The sequence below is a fragment of the Hippichthys cyanospilos genome, chromosome 9 (genome assembly GCF_059441005.1).
Source record: "Hippichthys cyanospilos isolate Australia breed blue-spotted pipefish chromosome 9, RoL_Hcya_1.0, whole genome shotgun sequence".
Classification (NCBI taxonomy): Eukaryota; Metazoa; Chordata; class Actinopteri; order Syngnathiformes; family Syngnathidae; genus Hippichthys; species Hippichthys cyanospilos.
In genome coordinates, this window is record NC_142377.1 from 18,197,750 (window position 1) to 18,221,209 (window position 23,460).

Genomic DNA, 23,460 nt, shown 5'->3' on the forward strand with positions numbered 1-23,460 from the left:
TGTGTTTGCACTGCTTTGCATCCATTAACATTTTTGTAAATAGTTTTTAATGTCATGTTCAATTTTAAAACAAATATTCGAAATATACTGTAGATTTAAATGGATCTGGTCCTTCGACAAAACTTTGTCTCCTAAAATCCATTGAAAGAAGACACGAGGGAGCTGAAATTTCACCCAAATGGTGACAACAGCCAAGTTGGACCCGGCACAATTACCTAGTTATCTCACTGCACTGTTAGTGTGAGAATGATGTGGAAGAAAATGACCCAAAAATGTTTAAAATACCACATAAGGGAGAAACAGATCACACCATAATTGTGGAAAGAAAGGTTGTATAAGACGGATTGTGACTATTATAGAACTATTACATGTGTGTAAGGACTATTTGTCAAGCGCAAGATAGAAAAACATCACAATAAGTATCGCGTTGTAACTAAACTACATTCCAAAACTGTTCAACCTTCCTTTATCCGTATGGCCGTTCGTAATACTGCACAAAAATATGTTTAAAATCAACTGGGGTGTGCCGCAGTTCTGACTATACACTGCGTCCAAAATGAAACACTTTCTTCTTTCCCTTTTTCTGCGTGAGCCACTGACACAATTTCGGCTGCGTCTCTCGAGTAAGTCTCTGCACTCAGACTTTTCCTTATTAGTACGCATCGGGAGGAACGCCGTGCACCATGTGGAATCTCCTGTTCCCGCGAATCCCACGGGAAGCCACTGATCTAGCTCGGAAAACACGCTGGCGCGACGAGCCAAATAACGTGAACCTAAACCGCTAGGGGGCGGATCCATTTTCCCCCATCCCTCGCCAACTCTCTCTCCCTTCGTCTCCTTTCGCAGCCGAGGCCAAAGAGATGCCACGTAAACCCTCCGGCAGCCCAGGCTGGGTTATATATCGCCATGACAACCCTCTCGAAGCTCGACAGGAGGCGGCTACGCGGACCTGCCTGCAAGTCTGACACCGTCTTGCCGACTCCCTTGATTCTCATCTCCCCTTAATTTGCACCTTATCTGACTCCAGCCCGTCTCTCAGTCTTTACTCTTCCTTCCGTCCCAATTCCACACGACCGTGAGGCTTTATTGTCGTAAATGTCACAGTTCACACCGTGCAAACTCCATAAATGTCCCCATCTGTTATTTGGAGCGCCGGCAGGCATCCTCAGCTGCAGATGTTTTCCCCGCACGCCGCGCCAGTCGTTCATAGCGCCGGCACCGGTGATAAACAGCAATAAAGTCGTAATGTGAGCATTGAATAACAGAATAATTCACACCCTGATTCAGAATATAGAAGGGCTCTGCCTCCGAGCCTGTGAACGAGACAGCGTTTCCATGGAGACGAGAGGAGGAGACATTTGAGCAACAGAAGCCTCTTAATCTTGGTCTCGCACATCTCTTACTAGATAAATATGTACAGGAGTGTCAAACATGGAGGTTTCAAGTGGTGACCTCTGAGACACATCTCATAAGGTCTGATGCTGCATTGCTTTCTTTTAAAGAGGGGTAACTCTTCCTGCCCAAGTCTTAATGTAGCGTCAAAATATAAATATACAGATAGATAGTCCCTCAGAAGAGCATAACTAAATGAAGTCCAGATTAGATCCATTATGGATGCTAATATTTGTCAATTGTGGCCCTGTGAAATCTTTTGAGACCCTCATAATTAACGGCTAAGAACATACGATTGATGAGTGAAAACAGGTTTACAATTTTATGTTGTTTAAAAAAACAAACTTTTTTTTCCCAGCTTTGCAGCAGGTCTTCATTTTTCAATTGTGTGATCTCGTTCAAACAAGTGTGCCAGAAGTAGAAACCAACTGACTAGAATCCAGCTTTCATGACTCATTCGACTGTTATTTGTTTAGTGATTTGTATTGCTCATTACTGCCACCCATATGACTGGAGTGAAATAACAACTGTTTATTTTTTAGAGATGAATGGAAAAAGACAAAATTATGGATGATCAACCTACAGATTGGCAATAAGTATGAGTATAGTAAGTATAAGTATTTTGCTGTTGTTTTTTCTAAACTATGTTTTGTTGTGAATCTTCGTGGATATATTCTGCCCTCGTTTGAAAGTTATTCATCAGTTTGCTGTTTTTCCTCATCTGGCCCCGAGTGCATTTTGCGGTCATGGAAAAACCTTGCAGCCGTCCTCCAAAAGGCTATTTTTGGGGGGCAACTTCTGGCGAACTCACACAGTACTGGCTTTCTCAAAAATGCATTACAGTCCCGTTAAAGTAAATGTAAAGAGGAAATCTATGCCTGGATCATCCATCTCTGAATGAATACCACCTCATCTCCGCTGCTTCTCAATTATTCATGAATTTCAGATGAAGAGAATCCAGACTCAGCATCTAAATTTAAAACCTGGCTGCTCCACGGTGGCCATATAAATAGAAGCTGTGTATAGGGGGTCTGGCAAACCGCAGGAGCATGCTCTCGCTGGGACTTTTACACGTCTCAACGTATACTGAATTTAGAACGACTGGGAAAGGGGTGGAGACAACTTTTTTAGTATTGTGAAAATGCGGAAATAGGGAAGACCTGAATCTGTTTGCACGTGAGGATTCCCATTTAATAATACCGAAGCACTTACACAGATAAAAGTTTTTGGTTGAAACATTACCAGCATGGATAATCACTGATCAATGTTCATGCAATTGTAGTGTGAATAGTTTTGCCAGTCTGAACCAGGTGTACCCAAAGATTTATATTTCCAACTGCCAACTGGCAGCAGTCTATCTTTTTATTTATTTATATTGGAGGGTGAGCTAAAACTATGAGCCGTAGATACGGCTCAGCACCACAAGTAAGTAGAACGCTTGCTAAACGGCATAAGCAATATTAGCTTAATTCTTCAATGAACAGTGGCTCCAAAATAGCACCAAGTAACTACAACAAGAACACCACGCAAGATATCTTTACCAGGATGAATCAACATAGCACAGCCAAAATTTTACTGTGTTTTGTTGCTTTAATCTTTGAGAATATAGGGGAGCAACGAAATAGCTCAGATCAATCAAATCAGGAGCAAGAACGAGTACATAGGATGACATCACCATGGAATTGATTATCGCAACGAACGCAACCAATACCATTCCATAAAAATATCTTTTTAGTGTTATTAATAACGGCGCTTTTTGTGACGCTAATAATATACTTTATACCACCTGTACATATGCGCATCTGCAGTTACTCTTTAGCCCCGCTTTTGACGCCTGTTTTTTGTTTGTTCTTTGTCAAACCACAAAGTAGGTGAACTGCGGTCACCACAGCAATTAGACGTACTATTTATTGTCGTTTCAAATGATTCAAATTAATTTGAGACAAAATGAGGATACATTATTGCTTGAAATACAGGAAAAGCAGCACATTGCGGACACATGCAAAAAAAACACATCCGTTGACACACACGTACATTCGGAAATACACTTTCGCATACACAGACAGACAGACAACGATGACGCCTGAATAGGCAGCAGGAAGTATCGGCGTCACGCGGATGACAGTTGCCATGGCGACGCTGAACTTTAACAGAATCAGAGAAATAAAAGAGAGAAATGACAAGAGAACAAAGCCATTAAAAAGCAGAGAATGCAAGATATGCATGGCGCATCTTTTATTCACTCCCGAATGAGAATATTCCAGGGGTCTACCACATTCTCCCTGAACATACTCTGTCCAGCTGAGTGCATATTTGTTGAGCTCTGAGGTCAATGGCTGGTCATTCTCCAGGGTTGTTAAGGGCATGGAGGCAGACACCCTGACTCGTATAAATCATATATTGCAACCCCACGGCGGTGAACGCGGGACTTCTTTTGTAAACATTATCGATGTTACGCTCTTAGAACTGAGCACGCAAAAGCTGTCATTCTGCAGGGGTTAGTCAAGCTCATTATGTCAAGCTTATTCTGCCTTCTTATTTTAACAATTAATCATTCATAACAAAGAGAAGCAGGCTGTTGGCATTTTAAATAGCAATTTTAATTTACCCAACAAAGCCAGTCCCTCTTTGCACTTGAAGGCATCAGACATCATGTCACGTAGACTAATGATAATAATCACATCCTCACTGAATCATGCATACAATGGGAGCTAAAAAAAAAAAAAAAGACCAATTAATATTGTCTGGTACTAGAAAGGCTAAGCTACAGGCATACTATATATTTTACTTAAAAAAATCACAGATGATAAACAGATTTCTGAAGCGGGTCATGTAACATCTACTGAGCTACAAAAAATGTTGTGTTCTCAATAATTGCAATCACACAGAAAAAAATATGTTCTGTCACTGATTGAGTTTATAGTTTAAAGAGTTTATACCATATTTTTCGGATTATAAACCGCAACTTTTTTCTCATGATTTGAGCCCCGTGGTTTATAGTCCAGTGCGCCTTATATGCAGTTTTTTTTACTGGTCTCCAGGGGGCAATTCACAAATGTGTGTCTCTTTTCAAGATGTTCATTAATGGAACAACTTTAAAAATAGAACTGAAAAGATGTGAATCACTGGTGATGCTCAAAAAGAGTTTTAAAAATATATCATTAAAAATATTTTAAAAATTGTCTAAATTGAACAAGATCTTGTATAAATGTGATGTATAAATTTGATATGCATTATACAGTATATATATCGTAGTTGTATTTATATGTTTATGATTTTATATATGAATTATGCGCAATGTGTTTACATATTCACTGAAAAAAAATCAATCAATAAAAAGAAGGGAGACCGAAGAGGATGTTATGGAAGTATTGATTTTGAGTTTGAACTGCTATTTAACTCTGATGTTTTCTGTCGGTGTTATATTGATAATATCAATCCATCCATATCCATCCATCCATTTTCTAGAAATATGATGGTACTAAACATGCAGGAATGTTCAGTATGTTGAAGATAAAGCATGTTGCTGTAGCCAGGCAAAAAAAATGCAAATAACTAAACAAAACAAAAAAACATCTATATACCATATTTCTGCAGCCTATCCCTGACAAGTATTTATTTATTTTTTTTGCTCAATTTTTGCTGTTGTGGCTTATATACCGGTCCTGCTCATAGTCTATAAAATACAGTTTGTTTGTTGTTGTTGTTTTTTTTTTTTTTTTACCAAGAAGAATGGTTGGGTGAAATTACTTTGATATTTTACTTCATTACAATAAATGTTCCACCCTGACACTGAACAAGAATAATATTCAGAATCAGGGTATGCAGTTTTTTTGTTTTTGTTTTTATCATTCATTCACATACCTGTACAGGACACTTTAGGGTCCTGTCATTTTCTTTCTTTCTGTGATTCAGTTTTGGGCCAGGCATTTTTCATTTATGGTTTGTCCAAACATTTTCATTTCAGTGCATCGCTACGTGCTTCCCTCATGGGTGTGTCATCTGGAGATGTGACATTAGCTTCCGCATTTATGCAGAGAATACGCAGCCGAACATTGCTGCTTTTCTCTGACGCCAGCATTGCTGCTCCACACGCGAGCCTTAATGTGTATATAATGGCACAATAATTTTGGACTCGATGCTTGCTGGCTTTCTAGACCCATTTTCAGCCTAATTGTTCCGTTTCATGCTTTTGATACATCTGCGCTGTATGCGGCACAGTGCAGCGTCCGGGTCATGTGCCCGTCAAGGTGAGAGGCTTACCGGCTCACCAGTCAAGAGCTCTCTCCGCTCTCACAATCAGGCTTGGGCTTGATGAATGTTTCTCCTACGCCTTTAGTGGATTCTATTTCTGCCTCTGGCCTTGAGACTCTCCTCAAAGTCATTTATTCACCTTTCCATCCCAAAATGCCGAGCGGAGAGAAATGGGGCCTTGTCGCCTTTGCGGAGCAGCCCCCCCGGGGTGCCGGAGTTGTGATTTATAAAAGCTTTTATTCGGCGCACACACCCATGTCAGTGTGAGCTTCACTATATGTGTAGGGGCCTGTTTTTCAAAGTGATGGCGACATGGCCTTTCTGCAGACCTCTGGCCTGCAGGCGCCTAAGGGTCACTCTCCAATTGTGTGTGTGTACACGTGTGAGTTATTATTGAGGGTATGTAGTTTTCACTGGTGTTGAATAAGGTGGAGAAGCAAAAAGGAACTCACAATTGGATATCATCATCATCACTCAAAATACCAATACAGCAATTGTGTGCTGTTGATAAAGTGAATAAATAAAATAATTCATGAACATTGCTACGGTAACCAGGGCCATTTGTTTCATCCTGAACAGTTACACCATGTTTTTTTTGTGATTAAAAATGAAAACAATGAGCAACTGGATGAAGCAGTTTCTGGAGAAATTGCATATGAATGCGGAGAGTTGAAGGAAAACCTATGGGAGCAAGTGGAATGATGTGGGAATCATGGATCATAATGGAATGAGTTTAAATGACCTTATAGGATGAGATTGAAAAATATGGAATAATGTAATGGAAATCAGGTCCCTTAACTACAGACGTGCTAGCCACTCGTGTGTGTGTGTGTGTGTGTGTGTGTATATATATATATATATATATATATATATATATATATATATATATATATATGTATATATATATATATATGTATATGTATATGTATGTGTGTGTGTGTGTAAAATACTTGTACTGTGAAGATGAGCAGAATAGTTTAAATTGTGGGTAGGTTTAGTTTAGGTTAGGTTTGTAAAATTACAATTAAAATCATCTGTTGGAATGGTATGAATCAGTCAGATAGTGTAAGGAATTTAATCTGGAATGATGTGTTAGAATAATTGGATATAGCGTATCCCATATTTGTTATGCAATCACTTAGTATGTTTGTTATGCAATCAGTTAGTATGTTTATCATGCGATCAGTACATAGGTTGATTAGGATGAATGTTTTGTCCGTGACCCGACCGGTCATGCTTGATGTTCCTGAGGATGAAGGTACCAGAATGGACACTAAATTGCATGATCATAAACCAATTGTTTTTGTTGTTAACAAATGTCTCCCCCAATCCTTCAGGGCAGCAATGACTTTTGTACAAACCCTAATGAAAAAAAGAGAGACAGACAGAATTTGTGAGCAGACTGGAAGGAGGTTTCAGAGGGTGAAGGTTCCTGTCTTTTCTTCTCGCGAGGAACTTTGTTGTCTTCTCTCTGCTTTGTTGCTAATTGAATGTTTTAGGTTGCCTGAACCCATTAGAATGTATCTTAGGAATGGGGAATTTTGGGTCTAAAATGTGAAAATATTGGAAAAATGTGACTTTTTGGAATGAGAACAAATAAGATGTGAATTACTGAAATATAAAATGAAAGCTGACGATCTCACGGTGGAATGGCTTTAAGCTAATTCTGTAGCCTCACCTCCAACACAGCACCGCTTTTGCGTTTGGTCACTATCAATTTTGTCCAATTCCAAATTCCAATCCGGCATCTGAGGGTGCGTTGATATATGACTTGACGTACTTTATGTGGACGTGCCGTTCCCAGGCCAAGATGACAAATAGCAACTTGAAAGTGCATCTGGCCGCCGCGTCCCCCTGGATCCCTTCCAAATGAGTTCACCGACTCAAGTGCTTATTTGCTACTTCACTGACCATTGTATTTAATGTTGCTTTTGTTTCTGCACATACAGCTGGGCTAGTAAATTAAACGTATTTGCATTATAATAACAGGAGGATTTTGTAAGGCACAATTTATAACTACATGCTCAGAAGCGGTCTTAAAGCTTACATACTCGTCTTTATATTATGTAGCGCCCTAAACAGAATTAGTGTTTCTGTAAAATGAAAACTAAAGCGATCAAGAGGGTCAGCAAATGATCCTGTTGTGTGTTCGGGTTTTTTTTTCCTCAGGCAGGAGACTTTACAGTATTTGTGATGCACTGAAAATTTAAAAAAAAGGAGAATCTATGTTTTTACAGAAACAAATATTACGAGGATAAATACGTTGTCTGTGAAAATTAATGCACATTGCGACTTTAATTTCATTAATGTAAAATCTTAATATCTTTACTTTCCATGTAATAATCATGTAACTACAATTCTTTTTTTTCTTCCACTACTACAATCAGGATTTTTTCGTGGAAAAAAAAAAAAATAGTTTCATAAGTCAAGCTGTTTTTTGATTTTGTTTTGTGACATTTTCACGCCAAGGTATGATTGGTTGTTACTTGAGCCCTGGGCAACTGTGATGTCATTTCCAGTGGACAGCAAGTGGCAAAGTGGACGCCCCCCACAATGGTTAAAAACAGGTTGATTTTACCCCTGAATTATAATGCCGCAAACACAATATTAGTCAGAACATAAGCGGGGCCGCACAGAACATATTGCAAAGAAAATCTTCCCCTTTTAGAATCCTTATTCCGACTTCCTTCTTTATTCTCCTTGACAGCATTCACATTATTCATACACAATGTGAGAGAAAGCCCAAGACTTGTTAAGCTCCAAAATGGCAATCCCACAATGCATTTAAATATTAAGAGGGGGAGTCGCACAAATGATTTATAACAACGTTAAAGTCGTACACGCGAATCACAGAAGTTGCCACGGAAGATTCAGGTACGCGTGTTCGGCTGGCTGCTGCTTGGCCAGAATTTTAAAGCTTCTTCATGTTTTGAAGGAGAACCGGCCCACACCTGACTTTTCCTTTTACATGTTCACAGTCTGCAAGTGTGCGTCTGTCTCGTCATGATGCATCTTCACATCATCCCCACCTCGCATTCTACACCGACATCTTCCTGACTCGACTCCCTGCCGCGCTTTAAATTGAATCAGCGGAGGCGATGTCCAGCTGAAAATATACGATTGGTGGCCACCTCCAGTCCACTGAGCAACCCCGCTGTCTGTTCTTTGGTAAGAAGATGCTACTGCTTTGCATTTCAAGGACATTTTCTGGAGGTGTTTACATTTGTGCGGTACAGAAATCGAATTTCTATACTCAAAGCAACATGGGTATGCAAACTACGGACTTTGGTCTTGCAGCCGACCCACAAAAATGTTCTTGTCGTTTTCGTCCTAATTGTGTTAACTAAATGTATATAAAGAGCTATATTTTAGTTTTCAGGTGCAGGTCTCTGCGCAGGGTGCAGTCGGAATGTACGTGATGGGTGGAGTTTTGTCTCTTTTGGTAATTTTTCGGAAATAGTTTTTTTTTGGCTTTTAGTTCTATCAATATGTGGTTTTTGTTATTTGAAAAAAAACCACCAAGGTTAGAATTTTGAGCAGTATTTTCTAATATTTGGGGGGAATTTGTTTTAATACTTTAAAAGTGTGACATTTTTTCTTTGAAAATTTGTAATTTGAGAGTGGTATCACCTAAAGAGAAATCAAAGCTTAATCATTATCATTTTTTAACCCTCTGATGCACAACATATTCACACCCCTGTTAATGCACAACATGGGTCAAAAATGACCCCCATTTAGTTCTCATGTTTTTTCCTGCCGCCGGAGTTTTTCTTTGCTGCATCTTTTGAAATTGATGTATTTCATGATTTATTAATCCAAGTAGTCTTTAAAAATCTTGTTTTTCATTGCCACAAATCATTATTTATATTTTTTCTGCCATATCTTATGAACAAAAGTTATTTTTGTGACACTACATCAAGTTTACCATCATGGGTCAAAAATGACCCATTTATCCAAGTGCAATTTAAAAACAAACGAAGGGATATTGTGTAATATTTTTCTTCAAATAGTTATTTTAGATGCTATCCAGGGCAAACAATCCATACATTTGTTATAAGAAACGTGTAATTTTGCCAAACATCTGACAGATAACCAACAATGAACATGAATTTGATCAGAGGAAAATAAAACAGCACTGATTACATCATAAGAGCACAAACTGTAAATTCAGTTCTTACAATTCCTCACAAGTATCACAAATGACCACTGTACGTTTGTGCTCCTTGCACACGGGCTTCTTGCACCGGGAACAGCAGCTGTTGGCTTTTCGGTCTTTGGCAGATGGGCAGATCGCACACCTCTTCCTCTTTGCTGTGCCCTTGTCCTCTTTTTGTCCAGTGCTGCTTTGTTTTTCTATTCGGCATCTTCCCATTGCTTCTATCATATGCTTTTGGGGTGTGGGTGTGCACTCCAAGCGGCTCTTCATATGTGGCATGACCAGCTCTTTGCCCAGCAAAACTTGATGAACAGTCGGCGTGCATTAGTGACACCAGCCATGTAACCAGGGTGTTCTGTGGTGTAGCATGTGTAAGCATTGAGAGTGGCAATATATTGTACCACAGAACCATAGGCCATCTTCATGTTCTCCGCTTGCATTTGTAGGTGTCAACCATCTCTCCATGCGAACAGCTCTCCCAAGGCCACATGCCAGTTCTTCTCCCCCTTTCGTTCTATTGTAGTAGTGAATCACTCTCGGGTTTCTTCTTTGGAGTGTCATCCACTGCTTCGTCATTGTGCATTGTACAACAGCCTTTTCTTTCTTCTGCACATAGCTCACCATGGTCATGTTACCATTGAACCCGAATTCTGAGCTATGCATCAGCCGTGATTTGGATGGTTTCATGATTGGTGGTATGTCTGGCTTGTTCTGGCGAAGAGTCCCTACAATAGTCAGGTTCTTCTCATGGAGCTTCTCAGCCAGAGTGACACTGGTGAAATAGAACAGCTCTTGCAAGGCCACATCCCAGTTCTTCTTCCCCCCTGAAAGCAGGGTCAAACCAAAAAAGGCCATGAATTTCTCTTTCTTTATATTCCTCCACACTTTCCTAAGTGTCAGAGGTCCATATGATGTTTCATTGATCTTTTGGTGAAACAGCTCTGGATCCAGGTGTAGGTTTGTCCTGGGTAACTTCTGAGAACGCTATAGCTTTTTATTCTGCTGGAAGTGGGGGGATTCTCATTTCAGTAAGACCCCTTTTGACTGGGTCTATTGGACTTGGTCTGCGTTTCCTCTTCTGAGGACTCATCATCGGATGAGTCACCTATGTCTATGTCTTCTTCGTCTTGGAGAGCTGGACTTGAAGACACACTCACATCTTCAACTTGGGCCAGTGGCACATAGTCCGGGTCATCATCCTCAGATACTTCAGACTCTGAATCATTCCCAATCGCCTCCTCATCTTTTTCTTCAAACAGCATCTTTAGAGCAATCTCAGCTGTAAATTGCTGAGTTGCTTTACTAAACAGATGTGTTGAGTAGAGATGCACATTGACGAGATTTGCAAGTGTTAGATGACCAGGTGTTCGCACCAAATACATCCCTAATTACAAACATGCCAAATTTCAAAAGGTTCATACCAAAAACCACAGTGAAGGCAGGTGGGTCATTTCTGACCCATGTGAATGAAGTTGATGAGCGAATACAAAAGTTGTGTTTGTTCATAGAGTAAGAAAGGAAACATAAAAATGATGATTAGTGCTGAACAAAAACATGATATTTACGGAATATATGTGATAGTAAACGATAAAATAAATTTATTTCAAAAGTATAGCTAAGCAACAGTCGGGCTTACATGAGATAGCATAGAAAATAGATGTGGGTCATTTTTGACCCATGTTGTGCATTGGAAGGGTAGCAGTAAAAAAAGTGTTTTTATTCCAAAAGTATGAAGATAAATAATTGAGTAAGATTATTTATTAACCAAAAACAAGTTAATTGAGGAATACCTGGAATGCTGAAAGATAACATTAAGTTATTACAAAGATACAGCTCATAAAAACTTGGTCGGGTCACTTTTGACCCATGTTGTGCATCAAAGGGTTAATGCTTATTTGAGAACTGTTTGCAGGGGTTTGTGAAATGCCACTCAAAAAAAAATCCTGTAAATGTAAAAGCATACAATATAAAATTTTTAAAAAAGCATAAAGAAAAACCTTTATGATTAAAAAACCTTTTGTAATAAACACACGACAAGGAAAAAATTAAACAAAAGACAAAACATTAAACCATACAAGGTAATAATAAAAAAAAAACACGACGAACAAAAAATCATTTGGAATAAATTAAAAAAAAATTGTAGATGAATAATCATAAAACATAAATAAATAATGAAAAAAAAATCAACCGCTACATCTCCCCTGTGTAATTTACTTATTGCGTGTATTTTTGGGAGTGCAACCATGATAAATGAAAGAAACTGTTTTCTACCTTTTTTTTTTCTAATTTCTTATTTATTTATGTACAATTAAAAATCAAATTTGGCTCCAGAACATAACCGTTGGGCAACCCATGCAGCCAAACAAATGTGCAGTGGTGAAAGGTAGCATGGCTGCAAAGCCTGGCAGGCTGACAAAAGCCTGAGCCGTCTACTCCAAAATGCATGACATGACTCTCACCAAAACTCACAAGCACCACTCCGCCGCTGCAGACGCCCATTAACAGTGCATGAGAATGTGAACATGTCAGGAGGTGAAACGCTGTCAGACATTTCCCCCGATCCTCCGGTCTACCTCCGAGACCGTAAACATAGTAGATGTCATGTCGGACTTTTTTTCCCGGGCGGGGCACGTGTTTAGGGATCAAACTGTGGCATCAGTAGAGTTAGTCACAGATTACTCAACTATGTACAGTCTGCAGTTATAAAACCTTTTTTTTAATTTCTCACAGGTCTGCTCACGATGTTTTATGATGCATTTTAGTTGGAGATCAGCTGTTTTCTACCTTTATTTACGGCTTTGTCACAACGTGTCAATTTCTAAGTAGCCCTGCTTAACAGTAAGCAATTACTCATCGATGTTCCAAGCAGGCACGTCTACTGCATATACGGTTTTAAAAGGGGGACCTAAACGCATCTCACGAGGCAGACGTCTGGCATTTGCACACACAGCCACAAACTGGACAGTATTTACTACATAAATGAAGTCATACTAATAATCTTTAATGGCTCACGTTATGGGGGTCAGGCCTTCTATGAGGCCTATGCATTATCTCAGTACTAATATTATGTAATGGATTGTTGCCGTTGATGGCATACAACGTCACACACATTCTCACTGAACTCTTCATCAGGTACACCTGCACAGTCGAATAGGATCCATTGCAGAGGCCGTAGTAACCAGTGCAGGGCAAGTTACCGTATTTTCCGCGCTATAAGGCGCACCCCCAATTGATGACATATTATAAAACTTGTTCCATATATAAGGCGCACAGGAATATAAGGCGCACACTTAATTAATGACATATTCTAAAACTTTTTCAATCACAATAGAGTAATACTCAAAGTAATAACAATAATAACTCAAATAATAACTCTAACCTCTCAATAGTATAATAACTCAATGTCAATATGACCATCCTTGTTTAACTGTAAAAAACACACAAATGAAACCGGTAAAGCTTACTTTAAGACTTCATTCCCCATCTACGAATCCCAATCTCAATATTGATCCATATATAAGGCGCGCCTGATTATAAGGCGCACCATCAGCTTTTTAAAAAAAAATTAAGGCTTTTAGGTGCACCGTATAGTGCGGAAAATACGGTACTTAAAAACTCGAATGCATTATTTATTACTTATCACTGCCTTTTCAAAGAATTGGTTACATTACAATCCAAATACAATAATATTATAATGAATTACACTACTATTGCATTTGAATATCCGATGGCATTTGGATATATGACATTCTTAGCGGACGATTGGCTGAAAGTCTACGCAAACCTGAAGATATATAAAACATGGATGGATGAACATCACTGAAGATCTATTCAGTTTTAACCAGAATTGCATTTTGTCAAATGATACGTAAAGGTTCCAGACAATCGCAAAAACAATCCAATCAGATTATTTCCACAAACGTTTTGGCTGTCACATGTGTTTGGCTTACAGAAAGCAAGATAAGGACAGACGTCTTTTTTTCTGCATTATCAGATTTGATACACAAATCCTCAGTCTGTTCACAACATCGTTGGACAGACTGGCAAATATTTTTTGCCCAAAGAAAAAGAAATTGCACTAGAGTTTAACCATTTGTGGTCTTTTTTGAGATTAAAAGCTACTAAATGGCAGTTATTGTGTGCACTATGTAAAAAGATGTGTCTTGTGTGACAATGAAACCCGTCAAAGGTCAAAGCCACAGCTCAATAGCTGGGCCGCTTCCTGTCCATCAGTACCTAACCTGAGCTGAACTATACTCTTGAGCTTTTTTTTTTCCTTGAAGGATCACATGGCAAGCAGCTCAGCTGATTTGTGGTTAGCACATCTGCCTCATAGTAGACCCGTGCTGGGTTCCAATCTTGCCCCAGACTCAACTGGGATAGGCTCCAACTCAATGCTTTAGAAAGATGAGACGCTGAACAAAAAACTTTGATGCACACATTTTTTTAAGTACATTTGCAACCCATTGTTGAAATAAAAACGTACTTCCCATTCCTACAACTGTGACGTGTACCGCACACGTCCTCACCTCTAACTTAGATTTGAAAACATTTGGCAAGGAGGCTTGAATTATTTACAAGGTGCACCCTGAAATGTAGGACGACATCTTTGTTTGGAGATCAACAATGTTCTCATCTTCCGTCAATGAAATATGTATGATTCTAAATCAGGCTTCACTTTATGTTCTGCGTGTAAATAAATCAAATTTGCCTCAAGTACTATGTACTTTATGCATCTTGCATTCTATAAATCAAAGCGTTGGAATTTTAAATCAAGCATGAAAAGGTAAAGAAAGGTTCATTTTGAAGGGACAATGTATTAGATCCAAAAATAAAATCTTTAACAATTACACAGGATTTTAAACACAGGATTACAAATTGATTTTTTCATATCGTTACTTTAAAATCCTTGTTCAGTATTTTGACCATTTTTGGGTCGTTTTCTTACACATCATTCTCACAGTATTTTAGCAAAGGGACGGGACACTCCTGATAAGTGGTCTTGCCATTAAACTAGGGGTGAAATTTCAGCTCCCTAGTTTCTTCTTTCATTGCTTTTCCCTTGATGTAAAGATCAAAGAATTGCACGTTAAAATTGCCTTGTAAATTATAAATGTCATTGCCATTTTAGTGTTAAAAAACATCATTTGCACCGTAAAATGCTTAAACAACGTTCACAATGTTTAAGTGAAGACATCTCAGCTTCCCCCACAAACATTTATCAGACAGACACTTTTGCCTCTTGTTTTTGTCTGTTTGGAATGACCTCCCCAATTGATGATCCAGACCTTAAATCAGGGCACCATTTTGTGTTGGTACGGCCACTTATACATCATCATCCATCTGAGTGGCTGCACCCTCCCAGCTGTCAGGCGCCCTGATGGATCCCGCTCGGCTCGACCCGTGTCTCAGATTGTACGGCAGACTGATTTATGAGCGGGAATATAGCGGCGCCACATTTCTGTGTCATCTTAAGTGTGACTTGAGCGCGGCGTAATTGGAATTTGTCGCTTCCCATCTGATGCACAATGCGAGCTGACAGCAGCGTTCGCCATGGTACCTCTCCAATGGCTTCAGAGGAAATTATTGGTGCGCTCATATCTTGCGAGATTTCAACGGCGTCATGCAGACCATAGATATTTTATATTAAACATGAGGCTAAGAGAAATCAGATGGGCTAGGCACCAGCAAGCCTGGATGGATGGATGGATGGATGGATGGATGGATGGATGGAGAAATGACTGTGCTACTTTCCTATTCAAAGATGGTTTGGATGGCTTCTTTTGGCACGATAGGCCGGTAATTGTTTCATCCAACACTGTAGCTGCAGCTATCATTCCCAGAAATTTGCAAATTTATGAAGAGTTAACCACAGATCATGTATGCCCATGGTTACTGTGATGATGAAAATGGTGTGTAACCAGCTTTAGTTTTATTGATGACACCGTATACTCAAGTTAGAGAAAAACACCCAAACAAATTATGTTACAAGCAGGTGGTTAAAAAAAGATCTTTCTTGGTGCCAACGTGTGACTGTTCTCATCACGCTGTGACACATAATTCTATTTGACGCTGGCACAAATGTGATTTGAGCAGGAGACAGATGACAGGGTTGCCTCCCAAAGAATGTAAATGGAGAGAGGAAAGCTTCAGATTGGCCCTCCTGGAGAATAATTAATGTGACATTTCCCTGACATTTAGTCCCAGGTATACAAGAGAAAGCCGAGCTAAGAACTGAGAAGAGGGAACAAAGCTTTCCCCCTTCTTAAAAAAAATAAATTCCTCTTACGGTAGTTGCGCTTCTTGCTTCGTCGAGATATTAGACAGCGGTGTTCCCGTTTGTTGCTAGGCGATCTTTTGTTTATCATTTGTATCCACCAGCAATCCACACTTTTATGACCTGTTACCATTGCTGACCCTTGCTGATGAGCCATCACTGCGACTTGGTTGATTCCAAACAAGCCCACATGCAGGATTTAATATATCAATCCCAATTAGTGGTCTATTTTTAGTTCAGTTGCCATAGACACACAAGAGGACACTTTATTAGGTAAACTTGCACAAGCTAATGACAAGCAAAAAAGACATCTCTAAAATTGTAGATAGGAATCCATGAGAAAGTGTTCCCCCAAAACCTACAGTATATGTAGTAATTGTAGTAATAGCCTATGAATACCAAAAGATAGTGACAAAGCACTACTTTTGTCTCTATGAAACACAACTTTATCGGATTCAGAATTTGAAAACTTCAAAAACAAATTGCCAACTATCTGAACAAATGTGACTTCAAACTCTTCAAAATTGCCTCAGATTAATCGCGGTGGCATTTTCGCATTTTCCAACAACTGTTTTTGATGAAGCTCATGACATAATTATGCACATAAAACATATTTAATTCCAATTACTATACAGGTTTCTTTGAGCGTTTTCTTTCCCTGTAAAATACAACTCTTAAGCAAAACGGACTCCTCATTACAGGCATTATTTTTCTTACACTCTTCTCAGCAAAACAATTCTCAAACTTCACACTTATAGGTTTAGATCTGCCCATCAGCACTACATTTGAGCAGAGTGTTTTGCTGTACACTAAAGATGTACAAGTAAGATAAAGAACAGAGTTTTAACGCTTCATAAGGTTTAAAACGGGGGTCATCAACTCCGGTCCTCAAGGGCACCTATCCAGCATTTTTTCAGTGTAACGCTCCTCCGCTGCGCCTGATTCATATAATGAGCTCACCAGGAAGTTCTGCAGGAGCACAATAATGATCATGATCATTTGACTGAAAAAATGCTGGCTAGGTGCCCTCGAGGACCGTAGTTGGTGACCCCTGGTTCAAAATAATCATCATCATCAGACAATATGACGCAGCTCATTTCTACACCACGGGAACAAACATGTTGTTTACCCATTACCACTCAGTCAATCAAGCCTGAGCTTTATTACCTAGGAAAAAGCCGAATTCTCCATTGTAAATTGTGCAAGCATTCGCAGTGTTGTTTGAGATGGAGTGTTAGCTAAATAGAAATTGATTCAGCATCGTCGTTTTTTGGTTTTTTTTGTACCTCAACTGATGCGAATCTTAATGCTTCTACTTATCACTGGGTGGCTTATTGATCTGAGCTGTGGATTCAGTGAGAACAATATGCATGCGCGCACGGGTCATTGTCCTCCGTTGATATCAGGAGGCCATAATCGAGCGAGCCATCGCGGAGCTTCGACTACCAGGCGCTCATCCTTTTTTTTTTTTTTTTTGTAGACGACGGTATTTCTTGGCTTTAACACAATAAACATTGATTTTTACATCACTTTCATTCACATGAAGCAGCGGGCCATTTGCTGATGGATTTAAAGCATTCATTTTGTCACTTTTTCGAAAAATGCTGGCGATTCCCAAAGCCGGTTGTTGTGTCTTCTCCAATGAGCTAGCCTTTAAAAGCAAAGCAAGTCAGCATTTTTTAGCAATTAATACTGTATGTCAAATTTAGTCAGGGAGCAGTGCTTAGTTCACTGGTTTATTATTCTATGGACAAATTGGTGGATGTGGATTTTACTCAAAAATTACTAATCTTCAGAGCTGACTCATAACTTCAATTAATTGTCCATGAGCATTTTTTTTTAAGATTCCTCAGGTTCTAAAAGGGATATCTGTCCTTTCCATTTCTTATTTTGTCTTAATATGCTTGTTATTTTTCCCTCGAATGACGACGTGTCAGAAAAGAAACTTAAATGTGCGCGAGTACTTTTTGCCACCTCTGCTGCAGTTGGACTTGCGAGAGGGGCTGACTCACAGTCTCTCATCTAGTTCATTCCAATGGCGTTTGCCTGAGTTTCATCCACACCAAGCTCTTGCATGTAGTTTCCTTTGTGGACTGGTCCAAAAAGATTACCTTTTTCATCTGGAATGCAAAATGTCTTGTTATAAAGAGGAATCAGTATGAATGTGTTTGTCATAAATTGTAAAATTGAACAGAAATAATGTAGTTGCAAATGTGTGCACGCCCCAATGTGATTTTTGGTTGGTTTCGGAATTGATAAGTTATGTTGAAACTAATGTTTTAAGGACGGACCTTATGTCTTTCTCTTTTCCTGTATCTGAAAAGGTTTTGACAACCTTGGCCGAATTAATTTGCGTATTGTTAAGAGTAGGCGCTAGGAAGCTACGTTGCAGCTTATCTGAGCCACCATGAATAAGAGTAAAATTCAACCTAAAAGTACAAGGAGCACTGAGTGAATCTTTCTTTTTTCTGCTTTCATGGTGCAATTCCACAGTTTTAGGCATTACTGACAGGTTAAAATGTCTAACAATTGTCATTGTCCACTGTTTTAGCAATTGCTAGTTACATTGCCTGATTGTTGTGAATTTAAAAAAGAACAGAAGACATTGAAGGTGAATTTGAGCAGAACATCTATTTACTATAGCTGTTTAGAGCACCCATTATACCTACCAAGCATTTTTTTGGAATGTAGGAGGGAACCGGTATACCTGAATAAAACCCGCGCAGGCATGGGGAGTGCATGCAAACTCCCCACAGCGAATGCTGGAGCAAACCCACAACTTGTGTATTATGAGGAAGACATGCAAACCACGCCTCTAATAGTTACAACAATTTGGCTCGGTTGAGTGGAATTCTTTTTTGAGAAACCAGGACGTGTCAAAGGCACCTTGTGGCGTTATTGACTCATACGTATATTCGGTTATTGCTGAGTCTAACGTGTCATTTAGCGCACACCGCTAATAAGGTAATCACGTGCAGTCGAGTGAGACGCTTGACGCGTAGTAATCCTCGGAGGCATTGACCAAATTGTGGGCTTTACATAGTTACAGCTCAAGCAGTTGTGGTACGTTATAATTACCTGGCTATGCGGTATTCATAATATCAGTCTTTACTCAAGCAAAAACACTGATCAAACAGCGTCCTTTTGAAGCATACAACAAAAGTCAGCTATTTCTAACTTGTGTACACCTGCACAGTCTATTTTGATTCACAGGATAAAAAAAAAAACACAGATTTGATTGATACCATTAGAAAATAATGAAATAAATATGTTTATTACCGTGGTTGTATTACAAAGTGGTTTGCAAAAGGGCTATTCATCATAGTGGGAGCAGTTTCGAAAATGTTCCCCATGTAACAAAAAATGAAAAACACCTCAACATCATGGTATACATTCCTACGTAGTTGCACATGACACAATAATGATAAATATAGTGGCAAATAGTCACGATAATCACCAAGAGGGAAAATTTGATTTAAAAAAAATAAGAATTTGGATGTGACAGTAAAACATACTCCTTCTCTTTCTAGAGCAGGGGTCACCAACATGGTGCCCCCAAGGACCACATGAGTAGCCTGCAGTGCAGTTCTAAAAATAGCTCACCTGTGATGGGATATTGTGATTTGCTTGCAATGATGTAAAAGTGATGCTTTAGAAATGTAAACAATTCCTGAGATTTGCATCATGAGATTTCCTGATGAGGAGGTTGAATGCATTCGCTCTATATGTTAACTCCCTTCATTGTTCCATCCAGACTCAATTTACTCTTGCTGAGGAATTGTTGCCATGGTTACAGTCCTAACATTAAGCTCGAATTCAGCAGCGGCCTCTCGTTGGACACACTCTTGTATTTTGACACAAATGCAAATACTGCATTGTAGAAGATTCGAAATCTGATGCTATAATTATATTTCAAAGCTGACCTTCTGCAAAGTCATGTGACCTACTTCTCTTAAATTTACATAGTATTCTAAGTCAAATTTACATTTGTCATACCAGTTTGAATAATGCTTCCTTATCAGATACAGTAAAAAGACGTGACAAGCGTGTTTTTTTCATCTAGATCTGGTTGATGATAACACAGACATCTTGCCACTTACAAATAGTGATGAAAACGAGGAACACTAAGCTACATTAGTCACAAAATAGTGATCGAGAGTGACAGAAGACAGCCAGTCACGCTTTTCACGAGAGACACGGAGAAGCTTGTAAAATGATGTTATCGCAGTTTTGCCTTAAAAACATAGTACAGTTCTACAATACTGCATAAATGTACTTAAATAGTGTATAAAATAGATATTTGAATACTTGTATGCGCACTGGGTGGGCAACTGTGGTGATTGCCGTGTTATCCTGTGTGAAATGTCATCGTTTCAAAAAATAAACTGCTCTCCACTCTTGTCCCAGATCAACTTCAGCTCTCCCCATCAAATTTCCCCATTGGAATGATCAGTCTGGATTGATGAATATTCAGAGCCACTTTTAAGCAACACCTGACCGCGCTATTTGAAACGTCATCATGTGCAAGCGCTATCATACCCAATTCACATTCACGGTCTCTCATGAGTGGAATGCCTCTATCAGATCAAAGCCAAAAGGTAAGCAGAGCTGCATGGTGTTCCGTTGGGTAGACAGATTAGCATTATTCTGTAGTATTCCTGATTAGCAGCACATACTAAATTGCTCAGTCAAGATATCAACATAATGGAGGTGGCTTTTTTGTTTTGGAGATTTGTTCATGTCTCACATGGTAAACGTTTTCTTCTATGAGTTAAAATAGTTTTTAATGTCTTTGCGGGCACATGTTGAGGCACCTGAACTGTTCAATCCTTTAGCTTCACACCTGGTCAAAAATCCAGAATTTCCATGGACATAACAGTACTGTAAATGACTAAAAGTCTGTGGTGTTCATTAAAAAGAGCAAACCTGTGTTTACTTTAAGATGTTGATTAATTCTCCCGAAAGAAATGTACAGTAAAACTCAAAGAGAAGAAAAAAAGAGAAAAGAGAGCAATGCCAAGCTTCTAGTGGTTGTCAATGAATCAAAATAAAGAGTAAACCTGCCATTGTTACATAAAAATATAATAACTGACCACAGAAAAATGGAGCACATTTAAATGAGTCCCCTTGAATCACTCAAAAAGAATAATTATGAAAAAAATATTCTGAGCCTTATTCATTATCTACAGACCTACAATTGTATTTTTTTCCTCTCTCTCTCGCTGTGTTTTGCTTTTTGGTCAATCGTTTCCCATTTTTGTTTTTTCGTATTTTCATTGTGGTCCGACTCACCTGAGCCAGTTATTTTCAGTCAAATGGTACAAAGGCTGCCCCCTGATATGAATAAAAACAGGTGAATTGTTGCAGCTTGAGCCATATTCCACAAACACAAAATTCTTCAGAATGCCGATTTTAGACTAGCAGGTAACATTGCCCTGGAAAAGATCTTTTGAGTTGACCTTTTGTTCCTCTATCACATCACAAGACATCAAAGTACCGGTATTTAATCGCACACATGCATGCGTGATCATTACCTTTGCGGCTACAGACGAGCTGGGCTTCTCCAGGAGGTCCCACAATTTCTTGCGTTTCTCCGCGCAGCACGTGTTGTCGAATTCTTCCCCCTCCCTGTCCTTTAGATTATCCGCTTCCCTCTTGAGCTCCTCGTTCATCTGCTCCTTCTTCTGGTGGTACCTCGCCTGGCAGCAGGACTCCAGGTAGATCTCGTCGATGCCCCAGTAGTCCAGTTCCTGGCTGAAGGACAGGGCGCACATCTCCTCCATCATGTGCAACTTTCCGGTGCGGTAAAAGTTGAGGATGGAGGTGAAGGCGCCGGGGTGGCGGTCGAAAAAGTACTCGTTCTCGTCCAGGTTGTAGTCGTCGCACACCTCCATCAGGGACTCGTGGCTGCTGCAGTCTTGCAGCTTGCCCAGACGCGTCCGCGGGAGCCTGTCCAGCGTTCGCCACAGGACCTCGTGCGGGAGGCCCCCCACGTTGAGGCGGACCCTCCGGAAGCATGTCTTGCTGCGGACGATGTCCACCGGCTCGGGCGGCAGCGACGACGTGGACTGCGAGCCCACCTTGTTGAACTCCGCCAAGGACTTCTCCATGATAACCTGACAACTGGGAAGCGGGTGAGCGCCCACCACTATGGAGTCCGCTTGATCCGGATTTCTGTCATTATTGTCTCTAAAAGAGAACAAATAAGTCAAGGTAATTGGTGTGTGCGCCGGTTGTCACGATAGTCAAAACACAGTGATGTGCCTTTGGTGTCTGATTTAATTCATGTATTTGTAGTTGACTCTCTGGGTACATTTTATCCTGCACCTTAAAATACCATTATTATTTCTGGAAAATTGCACCATTAAACACACTGCTCATCCCTATAAAATTTTACAAAATAAAAGCATGCAACATTTCGCAAAGTATTCAGTATAACAATGTTGCAACAAGTTGCTTCATGTTCCAATTAATTTGTTCTTATTTTGAAAAGAGAAAAGAACAGTTGCCCTCAGGGCATTAAAAAAATATTCATATTTGTAGAAACCCAGTCAAAATTTCTTGCATGCCCTGAAGTGCCTTCACATACCCCAAGATGTTAAAAAACACAACTTTGTGATAGAAGATCAATCTAGGATCAGTTTTAACCCTTATGAGGTATTTCATCCAATCGTTTGATTCCTTACATCAAAGGCATTTCACATCAAAGGAAAAGCATTGAAAGAAGACACTAGGGAGCTGAAATTTCACCCAAATGTTGACAACATGTCAAAGTTCAACATGGCACGATCACTTAATTATCACACTACCAGGATTGTGCCATCCCTTGGCTAAAATACTCCAAGAATGATGTGGATCAAAATGACCCAAAAATTGTCAAAATACCGCACAGAATTTACAGAACTAATGCAGCCATAGTGAAACTACTATGGTGCTAAAACATAATCATGCAGAAACACCATCGTCTCTTAGAGATGCGGCTGCCGATCAAAACCAAAAGGTAAGCAGAGTTGCAATGAGTTATATTAAACCTGCTGCACACAAAATGACTACTGCATATCTACCAACACATTGCAACAAGAAAATATACACACAGAACATATTATGTACGCTTTAGTTGATTAGTTGTAATTGAACAACAAAAACATGTTGAGATTTTCAAGGAAGTATCAATTTGCTGCAACAAAGGGAATCAAGGAAAGAGTGTGGATATTTTGAGAATCTTTGTCACCGTTTCAGCCACAGTCTCTTCACTAAATATAGATGAGCATTTTTGTAAAATGCATATGTGAAACTTGTCTGCTGAGTCTCACTCATACTTAGTACAAAAAATGTAATTTATTTTGTGGAAGCCCAGGGGCATTTTTGACTGGCTTTTACA

At 39.5% G+C, this 23,460-nt stretch overlaps 1 protein-coding gene across 2 annotated transcripts in view; it reads right to left on the reverse strand.

Annotated features, from left to right (window-relative positions):
• The window catches only part of kcnb1 (potassium voltage-gated channel, Shab-related subfamily, member 1), a 37,960-nt gene that overhangs the window by 13,095 nt on the left and 1,405 nt on the right, over positions 1 to 23,460 (reverse strand). For both annotated transcript variants that reach the window (XM_088423166.1, XM_088423167.1), the window contains exon 2: positions 21,614 to 22,268. In XM_088423166.1, the coding sequence (XP_088279292.1) occupies positions 21,614 to 22,189 (576 nt within the window). In that variant the 5' untranslated portion in view covers positions 22,190 to 22,268. The remainder of the gene's footprint in view (positions 1 to 21,613; positions 22,269 to 23,460) is intronic.